At 44.5% G+C, this 25,173-nt stretch overlaps 1 protein-coding gene across 1 annotated transcript in view; it reads left to right on the forward strand.

Annotated features, from left to right (window-relative positions):
* kynu (kynureninase) overlaps positions 1 to 25,173 on the forward strand; it is a 207,809-nt gene that overhangs the window by 138,621 nt on the left and 44,015 nt on the right. Inside the window, exons 9-11 of the mRNA XM_038789947.1 lie at positions 16,942 to 17,040; positions 17,138 to 17,211; positions 20,568 to 20,620. Of these exons, the coding sequence (XP_038645875.1) occupies positions 16,942 to 17,040; positions 17,138 to 17,211; positions 20,568 to 20,620 (226 nt within the window). The remainder of the gene's footprint in view (positions 1 to 16,941; positions 17,041 to 17,137; positions 17,212 to 20,567; positions 20,621 to 25,173) is intronic.

Raw genomic sequence — 25,173 nt, forward strand, 5'->3', positions numbered from 1 at the left:
TTTAATACATTAGCATGTCATTGGTAAGCACTCACTCCAGTCCTCCCCCCACCCCTCTGAATATTTGGCATGATGTCACACCAGCACCATTTATAACAGGTTTATATAAAAGTGAAACTGGCACCCTCGCCTCCGAGGGGGATATTGGAGGTGAACACTGAGGCAGACGTGGATCTCCAGGGTGTTCAATGCTCAGGGTGCACCAGAGAGGATGTGGAATAACGCCGATGAATCCAGCTCGGGGTAGGGGTTCAGTCCAAGGGTTGCTGGCAGATCTTACCTTTTCATTTCAGGGTGCCCCTGCTTTAAAGGGGTCTGGCGGTTGGCATGCATGCATCGCTTTCTGTGTCCTCCGTGCTGTGTTTGTGCTCAAATCCCAAGTGCTCGCCCTTAGTGGGAGCTCGAAAGCGGGTGGGAGGATGTGATCACAGGGGGTCAGCCCTGGGGGCAGCTATCAGGTTCTTAGGTGGAGTTCTGAGAGGCCCAGCTGCAAGGACAGAGAAGTGGACTCAGGAATGGTTTGCAACCCTGCCTCATGAAGAATGAAGAATCTCTCACTGGGTTATCACACACACAGGCAGAACTGTGAGGACCAAGGGGTTAAACATGCAGGTACAGCAGGCGGCAAAGAAGGCAAATGGTATGTTGGCCTTCATAGCGGTAGGATTTGATTGCAGGAGCAGGGATGTTTTTCTGCATCTATACAGGGCCTTGGTGAGGCCGCACCGAGAATAATGTTTGAAGTTTTGGTCTCCTTACCTGAGGAAGAAGGTTCTTGCTGTAGAAGGAATGCTGCAAAGGTTTACCAGGCTGATTCCTGAGATGGTGGGACTGACATATGAGGAGAGATTGAATCGGTTAGGATGCTGGAGTTCACAAGAATGAGGAGGAATCTTATAGAAACCCATAAATTCTAACAGGACGAGACAGGGTAGATGCAGGAAGGATTGTCCCGATGATGAGTGTGCAAAGAACCAGGGGTCACAGTCTGAGGATATGGAATAGACCATTTAGGACAGAGATGAGGAGAAATTTCTTCACCCAAAGAGTGGTCGGCCTTTAGAATTCGTTATCACAGGAAGTAGTTGAGGCCAATACATCGCATGTTTTCAAGTAGCAGTTAGATACAGCATTTACGGCAAAGGGGATCAAAGGATATGGGGGAAACAGGATTAGGCTGTTGAGTTGGATAATCAGCCTTCATCATAATGAAGAGCCAAATTGCCTGCTCCTATTTTCTATGTTTCTATGTTAAGTTGTATGGAAATTCAAAGAAAGGCACTTGTCAAGGAAGTTTGACAGTCAGGAATTAATGTGTTGGGCTCGAACTGGGAGAGTAAGGGTGCCCTAGGTATGTGCATGCCATGCTAATTGCAGGCTTCACGCTAATCAGTTGTGTCTCATCTGCCACAAGAGGCAGTCATTCGCCTGGTCTGCAATCTTACCCTTCAGTGACTAGTAAATTGTGCCAATGGAATATGCAGAGCTGCACACAAGTGCCACTAATTGGAGCCCAGCTTTTAACCCTTTCGAAGCATTGGCTCCAAGTTTTGGACTCCAATGCTCCTTCAACCTTTAACATTACACAGATTTCACTGATGTGTACCCCAATGCAAGGCTTCATGGTGAAGTCTATCTTTACTCACCCCATTCCAGGTCATGTTGTGGGGCATCTTTGAGTTGCTCATGAAGATGCAGGTCGGATATCAACTGCCCTGTCACCTAACGCAAGGTTTGTGGGGAGACAGGTGGGGTGGAGCGAGGGCGGTGAGACAGTGCATATCAAGTACTGAAAAAGCAAAGTGACAAACCCAAGACGGAGGAATCTAAGAGAGTTGCGGGTGAAGTAGAGCTGTGTACCTGCAGTGTACATGTGGAATTTGCTGATGTATTTTTGATTATGTAGTCCAGGGGAAGAAGGTAAATAAGGGTTCGGAGTGGGCTAAGCATAGATCCTTGAGGGCACCCAGAGATGAGAGGGATTACAGGAAATGTTCTGCAAAAACAGCTTAGATAATACTGAAAATGAGCATGGGCCATTTCACTCAGCTTGACGTTGGAGGAGACATACTGAAGGAGGTCAGTGTGATCATCCATGTCAATGGCTGCAGACTGGTCAAGAGAGGATGAGAAATGTTAGTTTGCCACAATTACAGTTACATTGAATGTCGTTTGTGACTTGTGAAAAGGCCATTTCAGTGTCGTGGGGGGACAGCCACCTGATTGGGCTCAAACATGCACTTGCAGAAAAGACGGTTGAGGATTTGTGTGGCTATAGTACGTTCAAAGACTTTGGAGAGGAAAATGAGGTTGAAGAAGGGACAATCTTACTGCAATACAAAGGTGTAAAGAGTTTTTTTTATTTAGAAGAGGGATGATGATGGTGGATTTGATGAAAAGTGAGTCAATAACAATATCAGCCAGCAAGGGGTCAAACATTTTGGCAGTCGAATCATGGGAGAAAGAAGTGGGTCCCATGGACAATATGCTGTCAGAGAGCATATGAGGGGAGAAACTAGAAAAATAGTAGATATGGAGATAGGGCGAGAGAAGTCTTTGGGTGCATTTGTTTTGATAGTCTCAATCTATGTGGGGCTCGTTTAGCATACTGGGCTAAGTCGCTGGCTTTTAAAGCAGACCAAGGCAAGCCAGCAGCACAGTTCAATTCCCGGACCAGCCTCCCAGAACAGGCGCCGGAATGTGGCGACTCGGGGCTTTTCACAGTAACTTCATTGAAGCCTACTTGTGACAATAAGCGATTTGAATTTCATGTGGGCAGCACAGTAGCACAAGTGGATAGCACTGTGGCTTCACAGCACCACGGTCCCAGGTTCGACTCCCCGCTGGGTCACTGTCTGTGCGGAGTCTGCACGTTCTCCCCGTGTCTGCATGGGTTTCCTCCGGGTGCTCCGGTTTGTTCTCACAGTACAAAGACGTGCAGGTTAGGTGGATTGGCCATGCTAAATTGCCCTTAGTGTCCAAAAAAAAGGTTAGATGGTGTTATTGGGTTACAGGAATAGGGTGGAAGTGAGGGCTTAATGTGGGTCGGTGCAGACTCGATGGGCCAAATGGCCTCCTTCTGAACTCTATGTTCTATGTTCCATGTGATAAATAAGTGTATGAGTGACTTGTATTTGCTGGAGTTTGTGGAGAAAGGAAACCAGAGGTTAATTTTGCATTCCAGGCTTATCCTGAAATAGTGAGTCATTTTAGTCAAGGAGAACATGACACAACAGCACTTTTACGGCCAGCCAGATCTTGTTAACCTGGGTCCCAACAAGTTCAAATTGGTTTCTGGGGAACAAAGTTGAAGGCTATATCATCGAATGTTAATTTGCCTCGTGCTTAATCTCTGAAATTCCTCCCCGCGCTCACTTCTACTCACCTCTATATCATCACTTTTCAAAACTTCTCACAACTTACTTTTCTGACGAGTCTTTAGTCATCTGACATAACTCGGACACTTTTGCGTCAATGTTCCGGTCCTATCCGCTGTGGGATTTGTCATAGGCGGGCCAGAAAATTTGACGGATCAGCAAAAGGTTCATTGATTTCGGCAGGAATTTCCATTACCTCAGTGAATGGGACTGGAAATTCCCACCCTTTGTGAATTTTATCTTCTGTAGTTTATTTTGTATCGAGTTGGTCATTTCCTTATTTTTGCTCCCTTTCCTGGGGCTGGTTTAGCACAGTGAGCTAAACAGCTGGCTTGTAATGCAGAACCATGTCAGCAGCACGGGTTCAATTCCCATACCGGCCACCCCGAACAGGCGCCGGAATGTGGCGACTTGGAGCTTTTCACAGTAACTTCATTGAAGCCTACCTGTGACAATAAGCAATTATTATTATTATTATTATCATTGGCTAGTTTTATACTTTATGGTTTTATAAATGAAAATCGGTGTTGGTCCTTTAGGCGTGATTCTCCAAGAAGGGAACAAATTACCCCAGTGAGCGCATTTTGCCACGGGTTTCCCAGCGCTCGCAGTGCCTACAAATGAATGGCTATCTCTCATTGTATAAGGGGCCTCAATCGGGAACGTGTGGCCTCAATGGGAAACGTGCACATAGCCCCGTTTTGTACAGTGTGGAGCTCCAAATGCTGGAACTCCCTAATGTAGCGAGAGATCAGGACGTTGTTTTTAAATGGCATCCTGATCTCCGAGGGCCCCGACATGATTCGCGACCTCCCCTCAACACGAACGCACTATGGGAGGGTGTTGCCCCCCCCCCCTCCCCCCTGAAACCCCATGCCAGGCACCGCTGACACGATCGCGCTTAGAAAATGCCAGCTTGGCACATTGGCAGTGCCAACCTGACACCCTGGCAGCCCATGCCAGCTGACAGTGCCACCTGGGCACCTTAGAAGTGCCAGGGTGGCACCCTGGTAGCATTGCCACTGTGCCAGGCCTGCACTCTCAGGAAGTCCAGGGGGCACCAGCAATGCCAGGGTACCAGGGGCCTCCGATCCCCTGGAAGATCACCACGACTGCCATTCCATCTGGTCCCCGTTTGTGGGGACGTGTACTAAACAACGCTTACCCGAGGTCTCTGAGGTGAAGGAATGAATCCCAAAGCCTCAGGTACCTCGGGAATCTGCACTTTAGAGTAAGGCTTACATCGATCTCACGAGGCATGTTGGCTGGGCCGATCTCGGTCACGGGATCACATGGCATTCATCGGCCACACTACACTGCGGCGAGCTGCTTTTCTGGTGCTGCAAAGCCATTTGATTGTGCCCAGTGACCATCAAGAATATTGATTTTATGTTCAACCATTAATATTCTCTGCTGTATTGAATATATTCATGATTTTTCACTTCATCTTTTTCTCAACAGAAAGACATTGCTTTTGATGTGGCCATGAGCTGTCAATCATAGCGAGTAGTTTGTAAGCATAGCGGTTAGTTTCACAACAGGGTAATTGAGATCCATTCAAGTGTGAAGGGAAATTAAATTCAACAATCCAGACATCAGGCTGTCTGGAAACTGTCAATCACAGCCTAGCAATTTCTCATTGAAGTGAATAAAAGCCTTGCAGATCCAAGGGTCTCGGGGGATAAACCCTGGTGATGTGGTTTTTACTTGTGGAGGTTACAGCTGCTGCCTCTGTAGTAAGACCAGATGCGTTTTAAAGCAGAGATTTTTTTTCACTGCTTCTGTCTGGGCTGTTCTTTAGCTTCCAGGCAGGGGGCTCTTGGTATTGTGGTGGGGTCTTCATTATGTAGAGGGGGGTCTCTGTTGTTGGGGAGTCATTATGCAGGGTCCCTGTTATGCAGGATCTCCATTTGGGAAGGTCTCTGTTAGGGAGAGTATCTATTAGGGGTGCCTCCAGTGAGGGTCTCTGTTATGGGAGTCTCTGGTGGGGACTCTGGTTGGGTCGGTTGGTGGGGGTGAGGGGGGTGTCTGATTGGGTTAGGGTGAGCAGGATTTGCATTGTTGGGCGGAGGGGGCCCTCTGATGGACTTTGAGGGCAGCTACCTTCAAGATTTACCCCCATGGCCCACAGCGAGGTCCACCACAACAGGGACACACTGACAAACATCTTCACTACACCACACCCACGTGAACCCTGGCCCAGAGGGCCGGACAATCATGGAGGCATGGAGAATTTGGTGTCAAACCTGTTTATGGGATGTAAATGGCTGCTTTGACCCACTTACTCTTCCCACTGATGAAGGGCATGAATCGTGATACTGCTGCCAGTGGGAGACCGGAGCATCTGTCGGGCACCATTCCCGTTTTTTTGACTGTACAATATTCTCCGCCTGACCGCAGATTTTTCTGCTGGCACTGGGCAGTGAACAATCCTGCCCCTGATATTTACTCAGCTCGTGCTAATGGAGCCTTTGTGGTGCAAATCGATTGATACTTTTGCCAATGCAACTGCACTTTGTTGTAAAGTGCTTTGGGCCGTCACATCCATAAATTCATAAACTATAGGAGCAGAGTCTGGCCATTTGGCTCATCGAGTCTGCTCCACCATTCAATGATGGCAGATCTCATCCTGGCCTCAACTCCATCGTCCTGCCCGTTCCGTAACCCTTCAACCCATTACCAATTAAAAATAAATCAGGAACATCGAAATGGGAGCAGGCCATTCAGCATCATGAGCCAGTTCAGCTATTCAATTAGATCATAGCTGATCCGCATCTTATCTTATTTTACCTGTCTTTTTCATACCCTGCAATAGCCTTGCCCAACAAAAATCAATCAATGGTCACTTTTGAAATTTTCAGTTGACTGTTTTTTGAGGGAGTGATATATATTGGGAAGCTTCATTTTCTGCAGAGCACTAAAATATATTCGCAAAATAAAGCAATTACCAACTTTGAGAAGTTAAATTTAGTTATTCCTGCCACCTAGAGGCCATTAGGATATGATGTTTTAAAATCATTTTGCAGACAACAGACAATTTCATTCTTGATTAGTTTATTTGCAATACCCCTCATTTATAAATTGTATGGAAAGTTAAGAGCTTTAGTTATTTTCAAATATGTTTAATACCAATTCAAAATAAAGGCATTGAAATCGAATTTTCTCTTGATTTGACAATTACTAATTTGATCTAAAATCAGGCAAATATGCTTTCTTGTTCTGTTTTAGTTATATATTCCTCACTGACTGGTGTATAGCAGGACCCGCACCTCCCTTTTTAACTCTAGAGTCCGACTTGAACTTGTCCACTTGGGGAAAATGGTCAAGGCTCACCACTCAGTACAACACAATATTCTTTTGGGAATTTATTGTACCACCAGTAACTTATAATCATCAGTCCCTCTCCAATAACTTACAAATGTCAGTACGCTGCTTCCTTGAAGTCAAATCAATACTTACAAACTCTGTTCCCTTAACTTCCAAATTGCATCCACCCTGTTGATCACTCCGAACAGTACATTCCCATGTGGGGATGGATAATCAGTCTCTCTCACAGTCTACCTTGCAAGTCGCTGCCCCCTCCCTAAGCTTGCGCATCTTATCGTGCACAATTCACACCCGTGATGTCAGTTATTTATTACAAATTTTCCTGCCCTTCTGAAATCTTGCAATAATCCCACATCCTGGATTCAGGAATAGTCCATTAATATATGAAGTTGTTTCAATGGCACAGATTTTGGCTTATCAGAATCACCAGATTGATGAATAAATTTCATTCTAATGTAACAGTTTTTGTTATTAGCATTTCTAAGGAATATGGGTGCACATTCAGATTTCTGGAACCCACAGCCTGTTAGTTTGTCAGTGCTATTTTCCGTTGTACAGATTGGCCACCAGAGTTCAATGGTCAAGACAAATAGTTACAATCTTGGACAGATGCATATCATTGCACAGTCTGATTGCCTCTGCCATCTCCTGACTAGTATATTCAAGGAGTTACTTCATTGTGACTGTATTTTGTTTCAACCTTTTTAAGGCCTGTTTTAGGTTCTCCAGAAATGCGAGGAGGCCAAATTTGGCCAATTTCTGAAAATCGTCTGTAACAAATAGCCTTTTTCTTTGCATACCAGCTTGTGAATTTTAAATGTTGTCTCCCTTTAAGTTGAAAACATGCTTGCTGAAGGATCACCAACAATGGATAATTATTTTCTTTTGCAAGAGGAACTCAGCAGGAGTAAAGTAGAAAGCTTATTGCAGTGCATTTTATTATATGCTGTTCGTGAACCATTTTCACAACAAAAAGTTTTTTTTTCATTTTAAACTATATATTTTTGTTCTATTTGTTGTTGAACATATGGGGTTGATTCACATTTCAAAAAGGTAAAATCTAAAAATAATTTTTAGATTATTTGCTCAGAGATTGGGACAAAAGAAAAAAATCAAACCAACAAAACATGTTCTTCAGAAATGTGTTTACCTTTAAGTTGAAAATAATGGATTATATTTTTAGAATTTTTATTGGATACTTTATTGGCTCCAGACATGCTTTACTGACTGGAAAGTAAATGGCAGCATAACCAGAAACATTGCCTGGCATTTGGAAAGGGTCTCCTGCTCTGTTCTCTATTTTGCCTGCATTTTAACAGAGTGTTTTATCAGACTTCTTTTATTTCTTCAATCTTCTACACAATGTTTATTGGGTGCAAGGATTGGATCGCTTCAACCTTGCATCCAGTGACAGTGTGATGTGCTCTGGGCAAGGCTTGTTTTTCAACATATTGTCCAAGCACCATAGGAGTTTGCCTCTCTCTCTTTCCAGCCATTGGTTAGTACTGAACATTTTTTTGCACTGGGAACCATCAGAGAGTGTGATTTAAATTGCAAACGTGAGGGCAGCACGGAGGCGCAGTGATTAGCACTGCTGCCTCACTGTGCTGAGGACCCACGTTCAAACACGGCCCCGCATCACTGTCCATGTGGAGCTTGCACATTCTCCCCGTGTCTGCGTGAGTCTCATCCCCACAGCTCAAAGACGTGCCGGAATTTACTTTTGCAACGTTAGCTGGCAGTGCTGGAGGTTCTAAGAACCTGGAATTCCCTCCCTAACAGCACTGTGGGTGTACCTACATCACCTGCATTGCAGAGATTCAAGGAGGCAGCTCATCACCACCCGAAAAGCAACTAGAGATGGGCAATAAATCATGGCCTTGCCAGCAATACCCACATCCCATAAATTAATTTTAAAACATCAACCATTAATAATAATAATCACTTATTGTCACACGGAGGCTTCAATGAAGTTACTGTGAAAAGCCACATTCCGGCGCCTGTTCGGGGAGGCCAGTACGGGAATTGAACCTGCGCTCCTGCCTTGTTCTGCATTACAAGCCAGCTGTTTAGCCCACTGTGCTAAACCAGCCCCTATTCCTTCCTTTGAATCCAGATTTCCTTTTCTGCAGGATGTAGATTTATACCATGCACAGTACTGGTCACATGCTACCCCAAAGGTTGTGAAAACTCTTCCTTTGCATGTGTGCATGATCGAGTCAGACACCTAGGAGCTTGTCCACATCCTGATGGTTGCAGCGTGAAAATGTGCCAGCCAGAGCAGATTCTGGCAAACCTGGGCCGGACCTTTGTGACCATTCACGTTGGCAGGATCTTCCAGTCCTGTCGACGGCTCACCATTGTGATTCACGGCAGCAAGGGGTGCATTCAATGGGAAACCCCATGGACAACGGCAGGGCCAGATGATCCCACCACTGGTCAATGGGCACCACGAAACATGAACCATCCCTTGCTTGGTTTTTTCCACATTCGAAGCATAATTTTTTTGTGATATCACAAGTGCATCAAACCATGAAGGTGCACTCAGGAAAGGGTTTGAATGCCATTTCTTTATCTGCTCCAATAGCCAAAGTAGTTCCAAATAAATAGTCAATTGGATTTTGTATTGTCCCCATATTGCAAGCAGGGGCCAGGATCGAGTGGACCATTGTTTTGCTCGGTCCACAGCTGCTGCCTGGATATTTCTGTCGGGTTTCAATTAATAACATTTGTTAGGCTGCAATTTGGTGTAATTTTCACTGAACATTGTTCATTTTTTCTACCAACGACACAGATAAATATCCTATTCAGAGCTGTCATCATATGTTTTAACTCCATTTCAAGAACCGCTCCCCTGAGTGGTCCTGTTTTGGTCTGCTTCTACAGCGGACACTGCGACAGACAGAAAGATAGATTGCATTCCTTGATGGACTACTTTCATCGAATAGAAGCATTTTGAATGCACAGCTATGATGCATCCCATCAATTGTCACAGATAGTGCTCCATGTTTAATTCATCTAGAGATAGGGAAACATCTAGTTAGTTATTGCAGTCTTGCATGATCTATGCCTTTATAAGCAATGAACACATCAGTATAATTTTAGGTGACAATGGGCGTGATTTAACACCCAAAAAACAGAATCCTATTTTTAGGTGCATTTGGCAGGGTCTTTCTCGGGGTCTGCAATGCTGAGAACGACCCTGGTATCAAACGGGACTCTGATTGTTTTTAGCCTTGCTTGGGAATGCCCTGTCGAAGCTGCACTTACCTCATTTTCTGCATGGACCAGCTGAACTCATCTGTGCAGGAAGAAATCGGGCTGCAGTTTTTCATAATGCCAACCCGATCTCTGGACCCCCCTTGGACACCCTACCACAGCCTCTGGAACCCCCTAATGCCCTAATAATAATCCTTGCCCTATTCCTAACCCTGAAACTAAACCTAACCCTAACTCTCACCTTAACCCTCATGCTGCACTCAACCCTATCCCTGTTCCTAACCCACCACTCATACAAAGCTTTCCTTTTGTAAGAAAAAGTTTTTTTTGTTGAAACCCACGCAGAAACGGGGAAAACATGCAGACTCCCCACAGACAGTGACCCAAGCCAGGAATCGAAGCAGGCCCCTGGAGCTGTGAAGCAACTGTGCCAACCACTGTGCTGCCTGTGTTAGAGTGTGGTTATATTGTTAGGGTCAGGGTCAGAGTGGTGGTGAGAGTTGGAATGAGGATCTAAATGAGAGGCCAGGGCGAGGGTGAGATTGTCAAGGTGAGTAATTAGGGTTACCTTGAAAACCCTGAACCCTAAAACTCCTAACCCTGAAACCCCTAACTCTAACCCTAACCCTAAAATTATAACAATTATTATCTTTATTGTCACAAATAGGTTCACATTAACAGTGCAATGAAGTTACTGTGAAAACCCTGAAACCCTATAATCTTAATCATCAAAGATCAGTGTAGCTTTCATTTCTGAGCAGTATTTGATATGGCCATTTATTAAAGAAAACTATCTGAGTAATGCTTCATATTTTTCTGCGCTAACCCATTAAATAACTGTGTACTTTGGATAGACATTTCAGATACCAACACTTGCTAAATAAGTAACTATTGCTTCTAACAACCTCAACCATCTGTGGTCTCTTAACTTGTCTCACTTCCTACAAATAGGAAGCGAGGCTATGGGTAACCTCATGGACCCCAGTTATGCCTGACCTTTTGTGGGGTATACTGACCTTTTGTGTGGGTATGTGGAACATTCCTTATTTCAGACCCTCTCCCACAAATCTTTTTCCATTACACCGATGACTGGACCCAGCTGGACCTGGAAAAGAATTATTGATTTTGCTTCCTATTTCCACCCCACTCCCATCTTCAGATGGTACCCTGAATCTCTATCGAATTTCTGACGATACTGACCACCAATTTTCACTGCAGACTCAATGACTTGGACAACATGGTGTCACAGTGGTTAGCACTGCTGCCTCACAGCATGAAAGGCCCAGGTTCAATTTTTTCCTTGGGTGACTGTCTGTGTGGAGTTTGTATGTTCTCCCCGTGTCTGCATGCCTGTGCAGGTTAAGTGAATTGGCCATGCAAAAATGCTCCTTGGTGTCCAAAAACGTTCAGGTGAGGTTATAGGTTTCTGGGGTGTGGGCCTAGGTAGAGTACTCTTTCAGAGGGTCAGTGCAGACTCGATGGCCAAATGACCTTCTTCTACGCTGTAGGGGAATCTATGATTCTATGGCTCCCACAGCTACCTCATTGGTAGTTCCTCATACCTCGCTTTGTATAAGGACTACATCCCATTGTCACAGTTTCTCCACCTCTATTGCATTAGTTTTGATGATCCCACCTTCAAAAATGCCAGCTCTGACATGGTCCTTTTTCTTCAACTGAGGTTTCCCACTGCGGTTGACATGGCACTCAACCGTGTTTGACCCACCTCCTGTACCTCTGCCCTCATCCCTTTCCATCCCTCTCAGTATCATATTAGGGTCTACTTTGCCCTTCCTTTTAACCAATCTTAATGCTTTTTAACACACCCTAACATTTCCTCCGTCGTACTAACAACCTGTTCGAAAGTGTTTACACATCCTTCAGCATGATGCCACCATGAAATGCATCTCTTTCCCTGCCCCTCCCCACCCCCTTCAGAATTCCACAGGGCCACTCCTTCCATGACACTCATTCATTCTTCCATCATGCCCAACTCCCCTTCCCAAGACCTGGAACTCTCTTCCTCAGAGTGGAAGCTAAATCTTTGAATATTTGCAAGGCTGAGCTAGAAATATTATTAATTAAAAAGTGTGGTGGGGGGGGGGGGGGGGGTGAAACATTATTAGGGTAGGCAGTAATGTTGGATTTAAGTTACAAGCAGATCAGCCATGATCTTCATGAATGGTGGAGCAGGCCCAAAGGGCTAAGTGACTAAAAACGGATAAAGCACTTGAGGAATACAAGGAAAGTAGAAAAGAGCTCAAGCAGTGGTGACCAGAATTGGACACTGTATTCCAAATGTGGCTGAACCAACGTTCTATATAACTCTGACATAATTTTCAAACTTTTATGCACGCTTCCCCATCCTTTCAAGGCAAGCATGCCATATGCTGTCTTCACCACCATTTCCACCTATATTGCCACTTTTAAGGATCTGTGGATCTGCAACCTAGATTTCTCTGTGCTCCTGATGGTTCTGCCATTTATTTTATAGCTCCCACTTGAATTGGATCTACAAAAATGCATCATCTCGCATTTGTCCAGGTTAAATTCCATTTGCCATTTCTCTGCCCAATTTTGCAGCCTATCTATATCCTGCTGTATTCTCTGACAATCGTCATTACTATCCGCAACTCCTGCAATCTTAGTATCATCCACAAACATGCTAATCAGACCCACTATGTTTCCTTCCAAGTCATTTATATGTATTGCAAAAGCAGAGGTCCCAGTACTGATCCCTGCGGAACACCACTAGTTGCAGATCTCCATTTAGAAAAACACCCTTCCACTGCTACCCTCTGTCTTCTATGGCCAAGCCAGTTCTGAATCCATGACCCCGTGTGATTTAATCTTTTGTACCAGCCTGCCACGAAGTACCTTATCAAATGCTTTACTAAAGTTCTTGTCGACAACATTCACATTCCTTCCCTCATCAATCATTTTTGTCACCTCCTCAAAAAATTCAATCAAATTAGTGAGACATGATCTCTCTTGTACAAAACCATGCTGTCTGTCGCTAATAAGACCACTCACTTCCAAATGTGCATAGATCCTGGGCGGGATTCTCCTTTCCAGGGACTAAGTCCCCACGCCGGCGAGAAAACCGGCGCGAACCATCCGGCGTCAACAGCCCCTGAAAGTGTTGAATTCTCCGCACCAGCCGGCGGCGTAAGGGACTGCGTGAGTCCGCGCATGCACTGAAGGGCCGGTGTGATCTGGGATAGATGCCATCTGGCCCTGGGGATTTGTCTATCTTAATGCTTTTTAACACACCCTAACATTTCCTCCATCGTACTAACAACCTGTTCGAAAGTGTTTACACATCCTTCTGAGACACCACCAATCAACGTGTCCCTCTCCTTTGTGAATACTGATGCAAAATACCCATTAAGGATCTCACCTACTTCCTTTGGTTAACACATAATTTCCTTCCTTTGTCCTTGAGTGGGCCACCTCTTTCTCTAGCTACAAATATGTGCTAGTCCAAAGATGTGCAGGTTAGGTGTATTGGCCATGATAAATTGCCATTAGAGTCCAAAATTGCCCTTCGTGTTGGGTGGGGTTACTGGGTTATGGGGTTATGGGGATAGGGTGGAATTGTTGACATTGGGTAGGGTGCTCTTTCCAAGAGCCGGTGCAGACTCGGTGGGCTGAATGGCCTCCTTCTGTACTGTAAATCCTATGATTCTATACCCTCTTGTTCCTAATATATGCATAAAATGCCTTGGGATTCTCCTTAATTCTGTCTCTCAAGGGCATGTCATGCCCCCTTTTTGCCCTCCTAACTCCCTGGAAAATATTTACCAGGATGTTGCCTGGTATGGACGGTATTAGCTATGAGGAGAGATTGAGTAAATTGGGTTTATTCTCCCTGGAGAGACGGGGGCTGAGGGGCGACCTGACAAGTTTATAAAATTATTTTATACCGCGGGGCAGCGCGGTAGCATGGTGGTTAGCATAAATGCTTCACAGCTCCAGGGTCCTAGGTTCGATTCCCGGCTGGGTCACTGTCTGTGCGGAGTCTGCACGTCCTCCCCGTGTGTGCGTGGGTTTCCTCCGGGTGCTCCGGTTTCCTCCCACAGTCCAAAGATGTGCGGGTTAGGTGGATTGGCCATGCTAAATTGCCCGTAGTGTCGTAAAAGTAAGGTTAAGGGGGGGTTGTTGGGTTACGGGTATAGCGTGGGTTTGAGTAGGGTGATCATGGCTCGGCACAACATTGAGGGCCGAAGGGCCTGTTCTGTGCTGTACTGTTCTATGTTCTATGTTCTATTTGAGGTATAGATATGGTGAACAGGTGGAGGCTTTTTCCCAGGGCGTAACTGAAAATTGTAAGGGGGCACAAATTCAAGGTGAGGGGGGATAGGTTCAGTGGAGATATGCGGGGGAAGTTTTTTACACAGAACGTGGTGGTGGCCTGGAATCCACTACCAAATAAGGTGGTTGAAGCAGATACGTTAGCGACCTTTAAAACTTATCTGGATAGGCACATGAACAAATGAGGTATAGAAGAATACAGGTGGTTGGTTAGATAGGACACCTGATCGGAGCAGGCTTGTAGGGCCGAAGGGCCTGCTCCTGTGCTGTATTGTTCTTTGTTCTTGCTCCTAATTTGTATGTTCATTGATGGGTTCTCTATTTTGCTTTACCTGGATTGCTTGGATGTGTAGTGTTGAACAATGAACACAAAGCTTTGTTAACAAACAAAACTATAAATTTATTTACACTACTAAGATTCGTTCACATTCCTGAAATAGAAGGTTTATACATTTAACATGCTATTTCTAACTACAGAACTCTCAAGTACAACTGCTCTTATGCCCGTCACTCTTCTAACTGCCTTCTGACTCCCATCTCCCATAAGGCTTTGCAACACTGCCTTATATAGTAGTTTCTGCAATTCCGTCTAGTGACTATCCATGATACCAAGTGAACCCTTGTAATGCTGATAGTTATGATAATACCACATTCCTATGACCCTTTTTTCTTCCAATGCAAACCTACACAGGGCCATTTGTCACTTGTTCTTTTGCTTTCACTGAGCTCTGACCCTTGTTTTCCTATGAAGACATTTACCATCTTACCTTTATACCGCTATCAGCCATCTTTAATACTATCGTAGAAATCGTGCTTACAGAAGGAGGCCATTCAGCTCATCGAGTCTGCACTGATCCTCGGAAAGAGTACCTTAACTAGGCCCACTCTCCCACCATAACCATGGGCAGCACGGTAGTACAGTGGTTAGCACTGTGGCCTCACAGCTCAAGGGTCCCAGGTTCGATTCCCGGCAGGATCATTGTCTGTGCAGAGTCTGCACATTCTTTCTGTGTCTGCGTGGGTTTCCTCCGGGTGCTCCGGTTTCCTCCCACAAGTCCCAAAAGACGTGCTGTTAGGTAAATTTTGACATTCTGAATTCTCCTTCTGTGCACCCGAACAGGTGCCGCCAGAGTGTTGCGATTAAGGACTTTTCACAGTAATTTCATTGCAATGTAAGCCTACTTGTGACAATAAAGATTATTAAAAATTATGATATCCCCATAATCCCACCTAACCTGAGCAGCTTTGGACACAAAGGGACAATTTAGCATGGCCAATCCACTTAACCCGCACAGCTTCTGTGGGAGGAAACCGGAGCAACCGGAGGAGACACACGCAGACTCGGAGAATGTGCAGATTCCACACAGTCATCCGAGGCCAGATTTGAACCCTGGTCCCAGGCACTGTGAGGCATCATTGTTAACCACCGTGCTATTGCTATCATTATTACTCTTTGTCTTGTGTCCATGGCACCTTTTTCAATTTCTCTTTAGCTCCAACCTCTCCCTTACCTTCTACTCTGCTCCACCCTCTCCACCCCCTTCTCCAACTATATAGTACATCATATTTCTCCTCCTCTTCTGTTCTGAAGAAGTCATACAGAAACGTGAATTCTGTTCCTCTTTCCACAGACAATACCAGGCATGTTGAGTTTGTCCAGCATTTTTTGTTTTTAATAATTATCTAATCTCTTTGTGGATAGAATGAAGAGAGCATCAGGGGCAGCATGGTAGCACAAGTGGATAGCACTTTGGTTTCACAGCGCCAGGGTCCCAGGTTCGATTCCCCGTTGGGTCACTGTCTGTGCGGAGTCTGCACGTTGTCCCCTGTCTGCGTGGGTTTTCTCCGGGTGCTCCGGTTTCCTCCCACAGGCCAAAGATGTGTAGGTTAGGTGGATTGGCCATGGTAAAATTGCCCTTAGTGACCAAAAAAAAAGATTAGGATGGGTTGTTGGGTTGCGGGGATAGGGTGAAAGTGAGGGCTTAAGTGGGTCAGTGCAGACGTGATGGTTCGAATGGCTTTCTTCTGCATTGTATGTTCTATGTTCTATCAAGCAAGTTAGATTGCTATAAAAAATAGATTTTCATCAATTATACAGCTGAAATGTAAAATAAGTCCTCTTATTTATATATTATATAAATATTAGATTATGCTCACTCTTTGTTGAGGCATTAATAAGACCATAAGGCATAGTAGCAAGTAGGCCATTTGGCCCAGCTCCCATTCAGTGAGATCATAACTGACGATAACCAAGTTATAAAGTTCCATTCACTAAGGTATCCTAAGCCCCTGGTGCTGAATGACTAGATTTGCAAAATATATAATTAAGAGTCACCCACTTTGTTTGTGTTCCAAAACATTGTCATTGAAAGAAACAAGCCAATCTGGGACATCCTAATAACCATCTCAAGGACAGTGTTCAAACACCTTTGGGAGAAGATCTCTCCCCCTCTTTTTGGCATGGCTGAGGGCAAGTGAAAAAGTGTACTTCAGCACTTTTTGTTAACTGCCTTCTCCATTTATTGTTTTAAAGTTTTTGTTTCTTCAAAATATTGAATAAAATCAACTTTGGAAAAGGTTATTTGATGGCAGCAACATTGTGTACATATAGAATTTGGGATGGCAAGTTAAGTATAATGAAGTTTGTTTGAATTCACATTTTGTCTGTGCGCTTTCAATAATAGCATCAATTTGTGTTGTGCAGGGATGTTTTGTTGGTTTTGATCTTGCCCATGCTGTTGGGAATGTAGAATTATGTCTGCATGACTGGAACGTAGACTTCGCCTCCTGGTGCAATTACAAGGTAAAATGGATTATTCCGTGTTGCTCCATTGATTGCAGTCATCCTGTGAAATGAATATCAAACTGCCCAAATGATATTTTATTTTAATATATTACAGTATATGAATTCTGGTGCTGGAGCCTTAGCAGGGGCATATATACATGAAAAACACCAATACTCAGTGAAGCCAACGTAAGTATTAACTGAACTCATGCAGAAACTCCAACAATTTAAGCAGTGGCATTTGGGTTTGCAACGTGCGGCAAGGAGGAGATGCCGCATTATAAAATATTTCTGCTATAAACTTAAATTAAAAGCGTGGGGAGAATGTTTAATTTGCAACAGTTGCATTGTAACAAATGAATATTGGATATAGGAGGCAGCCACCACGGATCACTTTAGAACTACATAATAAAAACTGTCTAAACGTGGTGTGTGTTCATGTTTTATTTTGGGGTGTTTGCCATGTTGGCGGATACAAGTATAATTTTTGGTTCTGCGATCTTGAAATATCTTATTCGTTTGCAAGTATTTGTCTGATAAATATCTGGTACAGAGGTCAGTTTAAAAAGTGAAGGTTTGAGTCCTTTGTTGAAGTTTGTTGTACTATACTATGTTGTTCTCATCCTTCATTTCTCCATGGCCTCTCCAGTTCGGCAAGACTGTCAGCTAAACATCTCCAGGCCTAATAACATTTTGGCCTTTTGAATAAAAAGTTGTTTTGCTATTTGCAGTAGGCCCAACCATCTTCAGCTGCTTCATCAATGACGTTTCTTCCATTATAAGGTCAGAAGTGGGGATGTTTGGGAATGACTGCACTGATGTGCAGCACCATTCGTGACTCCTCAGATAATGAAGCAGTTCATGTCCAAATGAAGCAAGACCTGGACTATATCCAGGCTTGGGCTGACAAGTGGCAAGTTACAATCACACCATACAAGTGCCAGGCAATTACCATCTCCTACAAGAGAGGACCTAACCACCACCCCCTTGACATTAATGGCATTACCATTGCTAAATCCCCAACAATCAACATCCTGGGGGTTACCATTGGTCAGAAACTAAACTGGACTAGTCAAGTCACATTACTACTGTGGCTACCAGGGCAGGTCAAAGACTAGGAATCTTACAGCGAGTAACTCACCTCCTGACCCCCCAAAGCATCTACAAAGCACAAGACAGGAGTTTAATGGAATACTCTCCACTTGCCTGAATGAGTGCAGCTCCAACAACACTCAGGAAGCTGGACACTATTCAGGACAATGCAGCCCGCTTGATTGCTCCCCCTTCCACAACTATTCAAACCCTTCACCATCGATGAACAGTGGCAGCCTTGTGTACCATCTCTAAGATGCACTGCAGTAACTCACCAAGGTTCCTCAGACAGTATCTTCCAAACCCACGACCAGTACCATCTGGAAGGACAAAAGCAACAGATACATGGGAACCCCAGCTCCTGGAGGTTCCCCTCCAAGTCACTTGCCACCCTAACTTGGAAATATATCGCCATTCCTTCACTGTCGCTGGGGCAACATCCTGGAACTTCTTCCCTAACAGCACAGTGGGTGTACATACACCTCAAGGTCTGCAGCAGTTCAAGAAGGCAACTTACCACCACCTTCTGAAGGCCAACTAGGGATGGGCAATACATGCTGGCCTAACTAGTGATGCCCCCATCCCGTAAATGAATAAAAATAATTAAAATTTATGCAGCTCTGTTAATATTAATGAACATCTGTGTCAGCTTCAAAAAACACCTTCATAGTTTTTTGTTCAACCATTTCAAAAAACTGCAGTTTGATGTTTGAAGCTTGTGAGAAATAGCTGTGAACTACAGCAGCCACTAACTAAAATAAAACTACTCATTCACATTAGGCATTGTATGTATGCCTGTCAACAGCATAATCACCTTGATTTTACAGTGAGTGGAAAATGAATGGTACCCACTGTTCATTACACCCCACAGAGATTCCACATCAAATTACAAGAATGACAAAGTGATTCTAATGCAGACCTCTCGCCAGGGATTCTGGAACACGTGTGAGCAGGGCAAGCAAAATATTCCTTTTCAGCCAGTAAAATTGAAGACTTCTTATTGAGACACACACCAGGACGTTCAAGTTCGAAATTAATTTAATGTAAAATCAAACATACAAAGCAGAATAAAGACAGTGGGAGAAAGATGGGATAAAGCTAGAGAAAAAAGTGATGGAATGAAAGGTTAAAAAATTATTTTAAATCACAAAGGATTACTACGATCTGAATAAATGAGACTCCACACTTGTAAAACAATTTTTCGATGCTCCAGATATTGTTTGGTAATAATTAAGACTTAATACATAATTTCAAAAAGCTCTAATGAACAAGCCCTAACTTATTTATTAATGTTAGGGCTAAGTGGCTCAGTGTCGTGCCCTTCAAAGATTTTAATGCTGAGGCTAACAGAAATGTTGATTCGACTCCACTTTACTTATGCCAGAAACTGAAGCTTGGTGAATTACAGTGTGTAAAAGCAGTTTGAACTGGTATTGAAGGGACTGTATTGATTTTGACAGCTCCTCAAAGTATGAAAAAATAAATACCTTGTATTTATGGAGCACGTAGAACTCCCTCCCAAACAATACAGCAAGTGTTCCTTAGATTGCAGCGGTTCAAAAAGGCAGCTCACCTATACCTACTCACGGGCAGTCAGAGATGGGTAACATATTCTGGCCGAGCCAGCGATGCCCACATCCTATCAAAACATTTTTCAAAATGCCTTCTGTTCCCTCTGAACATCCAAAAGCACTTCACAAAGTAAGAACTTTTGAAATATGGAACTGATTTACAAAATGGTTTCTAAGAATATTGCCAGGGCGAGAAAAGTGTAGCTATGGAGAGAGATTGGGTAGGTTGGGGTTATTTTCCTTGGAACAAAGAAAGCTAAGGCGTGACATAATTGAGGTGTACAAAATTAGAAGCAGAAGAGGGTAAAATTGTTTCCCTTGGTGGAGGATTCTCGAACCAGGGGCATTGATTCAAGATGAGTGGCATAAAGTAGAGGGGACATGAGTATGAACATTTTTATGCAGAGGTTAGTGGGAATTTGGAATTCGCCGCCCGGGTTGGTGGTGGAGGCAGAGACCCTAAACACGTTTAAAAGGTACCTTGATCTGCACCTTAAATGCTCTAAACTACAGGTCTATGGACCTGGTGCAGGAAGCTGTCCTTTAGCTGGCATGGATAAAATGGGCTGAAAGGCCTCCTTATGTACTGTAACTATTCTATGATTCTATGCTGTAATGTATGGAAATCAATAGCCAATTAAAATATAGACAGATTCCACAATCAGCGGTGAGATTTAAAATATATAGATTTTTATTAAACTTCTGTCATTTTACACAAAGCAATACGAAAAGTACAAAAAATCCAAACAAAATCCCCTTCAAGGAGCCATGAGATATTAACCATGAGATATTAATCCAATTTGTTTTTATGATGGTTGTTAAATATTCACAAGCACTCTAAATAATATTCCACAATTTAAACAACAAAAAAATTACTTTCAGGTTACACGGCTGGTGGAGCAATGACATGAAAACCAGATTTGAGATGGATAAAAGTAAGTACCAATATACTTAACATGATTTATTATTTCTGATGTATAAGAACAATGCAGATAGTTTGATACCAAAGGTATGTGAGCAGTGTCAGAAAGAACAAAAAACAATACAGCACAGGAACAGGCCCTCTGTCCCTCCAAGCCTGCACCGACCATGGTACCTACCTAAACTAAAACCATCTGCATTTACGGAGTCTGTATCCTTCCATACCCACGCTATTGTCTAGATGTCCCTTAAATGCCACAATCGTACCTACTCCCACCACCTCCCCAGGCAGCGCGTTCCATATATTTACCGCTCTCTGTGTAAAAAACTTGCCTCGCACATCTGTTCTAAACTTTTCCCTACACGTTTTAAACCTATGTCCCCTAGTACTTGATTCTCCTATCTTAGAAAAGAGGATCTGACTATTCTCTCTGTCCATAATCGCTCATAATCTTGTGGACCTCTATCAGGTCGCCTCTCAACCTCCGTCGTTCCAGTGAGAACAGACCGTGTTTATCTCATACCTCCTCATAGCTTTTTCCCTCCATAACAGGAACGTCCTTGCAAAATGCATCTGTACCCTCTCCAAAGCATCCACATTCTTCTGGTCGTGTGGTGACCAGAATTGTACACAACAGAGACATCTTTTTTGCCGCACATTCTGGACTGGAACTAATTTTCCAGTAAGGATTGCTGTATCTGTCCAAAATCTATTTCATTTAACACAGTGGTAGTGCTACACAGCATGATGGAGGGTATCCCAAATGTGAAGACGGGACTTTGTCTCCACAAGGACACTCCTACCGATACAGTCATGGAAAGATGCATCTGCGACAGATGCATTTACATATGACCAGCATCCATAATCATGATCAGCATGTGATTGGCTGTCACGAAGCAGAACTGCTTCACCTTTTAAATTATATTTTTCCCACTATTATTTTATCATCAACTTTTGCGTGCACTTTGTTTTACGTTGGCCTTGGAAGATTGTTCCTGCTGGCAAGGTTACATTTATTGCCCATTATTAATTGCTCCAAATTGCCACAATGCTTTTAATAATGGAGTGTCTACAATGGTAGTGATTAGGCAAATCCAGAATACTAACCCGGTGATGAGGATCAAATGGTTATATATGCCCTAGGTAGGGTAATATTTGCTTCCGTGGGCCAGTTAGAAGGGTAATGTTGTTCCCTTTCAAACTTGGTATTCTTCTCATTCAGTCAGTTGAACAATTACTTTGCTGCAGAATTTATTGTAAAGGAGGATGCATTGATCCTTAAAATGCCACGAACAAGTACAGAGAATAATTAAAATAGCGAATGGTTCACGAGCCTTGAAATCTAAAGGATTGGAGTATAAAGACACAAAAGGTATGCCGCAGCTATACAGAGTCCTGGTTAGATACCGCTTGGGGTACTGTGAGCAGTTCTGGGCACCACACCTTAGGAAGGATCTTTTGGTCTTGGAGGGAGTGCAACGTAGGTTTACAAAAATGATACCTGGATTACAGGAGTTAGGTTACAAAGAGAGATTACACAGATTAGCCCTTTTTTCACCAAAATAAGAAGGTTCAGGGGTGACCTGATCAAAGTTTTCAAGATATTAACAGGGAAAAACAGGAAGACAGGCTAGATAAGGATAAACTATTTCCACTGGTTGAAGATTCTAAAACTTGCAGGCATAGTTAAAACATTAGAGATAGATCGTTCAGGAGAGATGTTAGGAAGCATTTCTTCACTCAAAGAGTGATAGAGGTTTGGAACTCTCTGCAACAAAGGGGCCGGTTTAGCTCACTTGGCTAAATCGCTGGCTTTGAAAGCAGACCAAGCAGGCCAGCAGCACGGTTCGATTCCCGTACCAGCCTCCCCGGACAGGCGCCGGAATGTGGCGACTAGGGGCTTTTCACAGTAACTTCATTGAAGCCTACTTGTGACAATAAGTGATTTTCATTTTCAAATAGCAGCTGAAGCGAGAAAAGTTGTTAATTTTAAATCTGAGATAGATTTTTGTTAAGCAAAGATATTAAAGGAAATGAGTCAATGGCAGTATGTGGAGTTAGGCCACAGATCAGCCATGATCTCATTAATGGCAAGACAGGCTTGAGGGGCTGAATGGTTTACTCTTGTTCTTATATTACCCTGGTCCCTATGAGCAGGATTTGGCAACTCTTTTGTGCCTGGCGCAGATATAGGCAGTGAATCATATGTATGCCCAAAATTGGTGCAAAACCTCACGCAAGTCACCCAACTCGCTGCGCACAGTGCAATCTGGATCTTCCCCTCACTGGGCGAGATCCAGATCTGAATATTCAAATGAGCCTTTCAGCTCAATTAAATATCTGAATGCCAGATTCACCCGCCGCCCAGGGCTCACCGGCCAAGCCTGGGAGACCTGGTCCACACAAATGAGGAGCAGTCGTACCGGCACCTGGGGGATGGGGGGGACGGGTGGGGGGGGGGGGGGGGGGGGGGGGACTCCCAGGCAATTGAAGACCCTGGGTGGTCAGGAACAGGGAAGGGTGGCACCCTGACATTCCCTAGCACACGGGCACCTTAGCACTGACAGCATGGCACCTGGGAAGTACCACCCTGGCAACCTTGCAGCGCCACCCTGGTGCCCAGGATGGCACTGCCAGGGGTTCAGGCCTAGAGGGGCCTTGCCAGGTAGGGATGTGTGGGGGCTTTACTGGGGGCCACTCCAAGCTTGCGGAGATAGGGGGCAGTCAAAAGAGCTGGGAGGGCCTGAAAGGGGGGGGGATGAAAGATCAGGGTTGCCGGACAAAATAACGTCTCAATCTGCGGGGAGCCTTGCTCCCTGGCGAGGAAATCCCTCTAAATGTGGCCTCTGCTGAGAGAAATTCCCCGAGGCATAAATAAGACGACAACGTGCCGTTGGATAGCGGGATGCTTCTCTGCGCTGCGTGAGTCCGCTGAATCGCGCACAATGAGCACACTGTTACGAAACTCAACCTTATCTTAGTGCTGAGTTCAGAGGTCAGGAGCTCTAAGTGCCGACAGTCTTCGGATTTCCCTTGCCTGAGTAGGCTGAGAGCGGGAAGCACAAGCCCAGTTCTTCATCTTTACGTTCTTCAGGCCCAGGAAAGGTTCGACACACCTGTGCATAAAGAGAACAGAAGAAGGGAGTGACAAACCCTGGTCAGGTGACCCTGGTACTTAACACCGTAACTCCCCAGTGTCCCAAACGGTGAGCAAGGGAGGGGGATAGGAATAGGGACAGGTCTCAAGGAAGGGAGAGGGGACACACAGGGCGAAGTCCGTAAAAGGAAGTCCCAAGTACAGGATAAAGACAGGGGTGAGAGATAAGTTCCAGTTAAGTTTTAAAAAAAGACTAAACAAACAGAGAAATAGGCTCGAAGTTAATGAAAGGGTTGCAATGAGCAGACTTTAAGTAAATGGCCCAGGAGATGCCCTGGTAATTTAAGAAACAGTTGCGGTAAATGTACCCCTTTTAGGCAATAGCATTCTGTTCAGCATGGCTACAGATCTGAAGGTGTGCTTGTATTTTAGTGCTTGAATGGGTACTCAGAAAATCAGAAGAATGGAATCTCGGGAAACGAGGTAGGCTATTGTTCAAGTTGAAGAGGGCTGAAGAGAAACCCTGAAAATCCAGGAGGGCAGCCAGTAGTTGGTGAGGCTGTGCTGCACGGCATTGGGGCAAAGGTATCCGCTCATAGCAGCAGTGCTCGGCTTGGCTTGGCTGACCAGCTGAAATTGTGCTTGCAAGTTGATGTTTGATGTCCTTGGGGATCCAGGGGAACAGAATCACGGAACGGATGGTTGAAACCCTGCGAGATGGGCCATTGTTGAAGCTATCCAAGTTGGAGTGATTTTTTAAGAGAATTCCAAGGTGAGACACGGGGAGAACGTGCAGACTCCGCACAGACAGTGATCCAAGCTGAAATCGAACCTGAGACACTGGAGCTGTGAAGAAGTTGTGCTAAACACTGTGCCACCAAGCTGCCCATTTCAACCACTTTCTGTTTTTAATTAAATTTAGAGCCAATTAACATTGCAATCTATCCAATAGACTGCAATGTTACAGGTCCCTCAGGATATGCCAATGAGCACACAGGGCATCGGAAAATCAGCAACATTTAAAGGGTGGCAAAGAGGTGACAGCTGACATCATGGCTGCATTCAGCAACTATGGCATGTGGTATATTATCCTTCATAGGTGGAAAGGCCCAGTTCAGGCATTGTCTAGCATGCAGGAGAGGTGGTTGGGAGACCATTGATCTGGGGTTGAAACCCCCTTGATGCCATCGTGTTTTGGGCAACAAAATCAACAGAGTGGAGCCTGAGAGGAGCGGGTTGTTGTGCTGGACAACATTGCAGCAGCTACTTGCAGTTCGGACCTTTCAGTGCTTCAAGTGCCGTTGGCATTTTTCTTTCAAGATTGAGATTTCATTTCTTGAAATGTGCAACTCATCTGTAACCATCACCAACAGATCCTGCAGGTCTGTGCATTATGGGAGCGGCCATGATGCACTCCCAGGTGCCACAGTTTCTCATCCCCTGTGCATCCTCAAGGATCCCTTCCTGCA

The sequence above is a fragment of the Scyliorhinus canicula genome, chromosome 2 (assembly GCF_902713615.1).
Source record: "Scyliorhinus canicula chromosome 2, sScyCan1.1, whole genome shotgun sequence".
Taxonomy (NCBI): Eukaryota; Metazoa; Chordata; class Chondrichthyes; order Carcharhiniformes; family Scyliorhinidae; genus Scyliorhinus; species Scyliorhinus canicula.